Consider the following 3,447-nt stretch of genomic DNA (forward strand, 5'->3'; position numbering starts at 1 on the left):
GCCCGGTTTGACCCGATCTCTTCAATGACAAACCGGTCCAGAAGAGAACTAAAAACAGAATAAAGTAAAACAGCCGTTTAATTCCTTTTTAATTCTAAATACTTATGAAACAGTCGTATGCAAGACAATTGTATCCTTAATATTTCATCCTTCAATACACAAGTAAAAGATTTGACTTCAAAAACTTTGTAAGCTGGAAAATTCTGGACTCTAAAATCTAAATTAATGTATCTTCAAAGTCATTTTCACCCCTTTTTGGTTTAACAACTATTTCTACATATAATATCACAAAGTGTTCCAATTCCAACGCCACTTTCCGATCAACCATGAATCCATTCCTGTTCCTGTTTCCGTTCCTGTTTTTCGCTCACGAATCGGTTTCCCAACAAACGTATTCCGGAAACCACATTCTGGAATGTAACAATTCCAACACAACAGAACAAACCCCGGAATTCCTCTACACTTGCAACGGAATCCAATCGTGTTCCACCTTCTTAATCTTCCGAACTCAACCTCTTTACAACTCAATTTTCACCATCTCTAACCTCATGTCAACCGACCCTAAGGATGTCGCCCGAATCAACGGAATCACTGATTCCTCTGAAATCTTGCCGCTAAATAAAGAGCTAATCATTCCGGTTACATGTTCTTGTTCTGGTCAGTATTATCAAGCTAACACATCTTTTGTTATTCCGATTAACACCAACTATTTCACTATCGCAAATTTCACATTCCAAGGTTTAACCACATGTGATTCCCTCCAAAAGAACAATATTTATAAAGGAAATGATTTACAAGTTGGTGGCAAGATTCGTGTCCAACTTAGATGTGCGTGTCCTACCGTTAATCAAACCATGTCGGGAATCAGGTTTCTGTTGACTTACTTGAATACTTGGGAAGATTCAATCAAGAAAATTAGTAATCGGTTTGATGTGAAATTTCAAGATTTAGTTTTGGAAAACGGGTTTTCTTCTGTTAAAGATTTGATTTTTCCGTTTACTACCCTTCTTGTTCCTCTATCTACCGAACCTTTAAGTTCTCAAACAAGAACACCCGGCCGGAATCAGAATCAGAATCCAAAGTTGTCAAAGAAAGGAATCATAATAGGGACAATATCAGGTGGTTTCTTGGCGATTTTTAGTGGTGTTTTTGTGATATGTTTAGTATCGAAAAGGAAAAGAGCGAATAAGGGTAAAATGGTAAAATGGGAGTTGCCTAAAGATATCCAACTTGGTATTGCTAGTGTTGATCAAGTTCTCAAAATCTACAAATTTGAAGAATTAGAAGAGGCCACGGACGGATTTACCCTCGAAAAGAGATTAAGTGCTTCGGTTTATAAAGGAAGTATAAAGGGTAGAAAAGTTGCAATTAAACAAACGGGGACACACGCGAATAAAGAGGTGAAAATTCTCCAAAAAATTAATCATTTCAATCTTATTGGTCTTTATGGAGTTTGTGAACACGATAAATCTTGTTATCTTGTTTACGAATTCATGGAAAACGGTTCATTAAACGAATGGCTTCGAGATTTGACTTGTCAAGAAAGTCAAACATGGAATAATCGTATTCGTATTGCTTTAGATGTTGCTAAAGGTCTTCAATATCTACATAATTTTGCGAATCCAACATACGTTCATAAAGATATAAACACTAGCAATATTCTATTAACTAAGGATCTACGCGCCAAGATTTCAAAATTTGGTCTTGCAAAGTCAACAGAGAAGGGCGAAAACGTAAATTCATCCATAAAATGTCGGTCTGAGTCAAAGGGGTACCTCGCACCGGAGTATTTAGAGGCAGGATTTGTGACAACGAAGACTGATGTGTATGCATTTGGAGTTGTTTTGTTGGAATTGATAACGGGGAAAAAAGCTGTGTATGAGAATGATGATGATGGGGGACAAGTGATGTTGTGTGAAGAAGTTGTATCGATTATGGGTGATGGACATAATGCGAAAAGTATGGTTAATTACATTATTGACCCTCGGTTGAAAGGTAGACATGCCCTCGGGTTTGTTATAGAAGAAGATGAGCTTGCTATGCGTTTGGTGAAACTAAGTATTGGTTGTTTGGAAAGCGAACCATCGAAAAGATTAAGTATGAATGAGATTGTTTCTACTCTTATGATCATTCATATGGATGCACAAAGCTCGAATACCATGTTTTTGGTGTAGGTTTTTAAGATTAATTGTATTTATAAATAAACTTTAATTTAAAGAGCTTGTTATATCTTTATGTGCTCTATGTTTCTATATTTTACTATTAATTTTTTGAAAACTTGAATATCATCCTAGTTTTTGTTCCATCTTATCTTCCTACTCGTATAAAACAATGATACGTGGAATCCAATAATTATCTCTTTTAATCTCTTTTTATATTTTGACACTTGTGTTGATTTAGTCATAGGAAGATTAGCAGGAGAAAAGGTAGAAGAATAATTGATTTCACTACCTTTTTTTTATGAGTGTTGTTTTTTTCATTTACTCATTCATTGGTGGCTATATTTTTAATATGTAATTCAACAAAATTATATCTTTTTATATATGATTTGTGTATGTTTATTGTATATACTTTGTATCTTGTTTATGTGCTATGTATCTTTTTCATACACTGTTTTATTTTCACGAGTTAAAAAGTTCTCTATTTGATATTCATTATTTTGTTAAAATAAGATACATAATATTTTTTTTTTTAAATTTCGCCTCTAGGCTTTCGCCTTGTGAGGTGAAGAGAAAACGCCTCAAGACTCGTTTTCGTTATTTGAAACCTTACAATCACTATAAAAAATTTATTCAGGTTTAAGTGAATATTTTAATCTGCAATCATCTTCTAAGAACTTCACTTACAAAGATAAAGAATTACAAACACAGAAATCCGATTATACAGTCTAAAGAAATAGACACAAAGACTTACACTATTACACAGATAAAATTACATAGAAATTAAACCAAAATCTTTAAATGATATTCGATTATGTTGGTATTTAGCCTAAATTCAGATTATACACATTAAGCCATTCAGACATACTTGATTATACATACATTAAGAAGTTAAGCAGACATCTTCGATTATATATATATATATATATATATATATATATATATATATATATATATATATATATATATATATATATATATATATAGGCTTAGGTTCATGTGAGACGGCCTAATTTTGTGAGACCGTGATACCCATTTTTTTATTTCTTTTATTTTTTTTAATTTTTTTTAGTTAATTCAAGTTCCGAAAATAATATTTAAAAAAAGAATTTTTGGATTTTTCCATTTATTTTGCATTTTAAAATTATTTTTTAGAATATATACAGTTTAATATTCTATTAGAATATTTCACGTATTTTTCAAAAAAAATGGAATTTATTTTTATTTTTTTTTATTTTTTTAGTTAATTCAAGTTCCGAAAATAATATTAAAAAAAAAAAAAAAATTT

At 31.6% G+C, this 3,447-nt stretch overlaps 1 protein-coding gene across 1 annotated transcript; it reads left to right on the top strand.

Moving 5' to 3' along the window:
* Positions 1-202: 202 nt before the first annotated feature.
* LOC111884196 (lysM domain receptor-like kinase 4) lies at positions 203-2,293 on the top strand. Its single transcript, XM_023880518.2, has one exon. It carries the CDS (start codon positions 327-329, stop codon positions 2,172-2,174), a length of 1,848 nt encoding a protein of 615 aa, XP_023736286.1. The 5' UTR covers positions 203-326; the 3' UTR covers positions 2,175-2,293.
* The last annotated feature ends 1,154 nt before the right edge of the window (positions 2,294-3,447 follow it).

This window comes from Lactuca sativa, chromosome 4 (genome assembly GCF_002870075.4).
Source record: "Lactuca sativa cultivar Salinas chromosome 4, Lsat_Salinas_v11, whole genome shotgun sequence".
Taxonomy (NCBI): Eukaryota; Viridiplantae; Streptophyta; class Magnoliopsida; order Asterales; family Asteraceae; genus Lactuca; species Lactuca sativa.

Coding starts and splice junctions, on each gene's coding strand:
- LOC111884196 (XM_023880518.2), top strand. CDS start 327: ATGAATCCATTCCTGTTCCTGTTTCCGTTCCTGTTTTTCGCTCACGAA.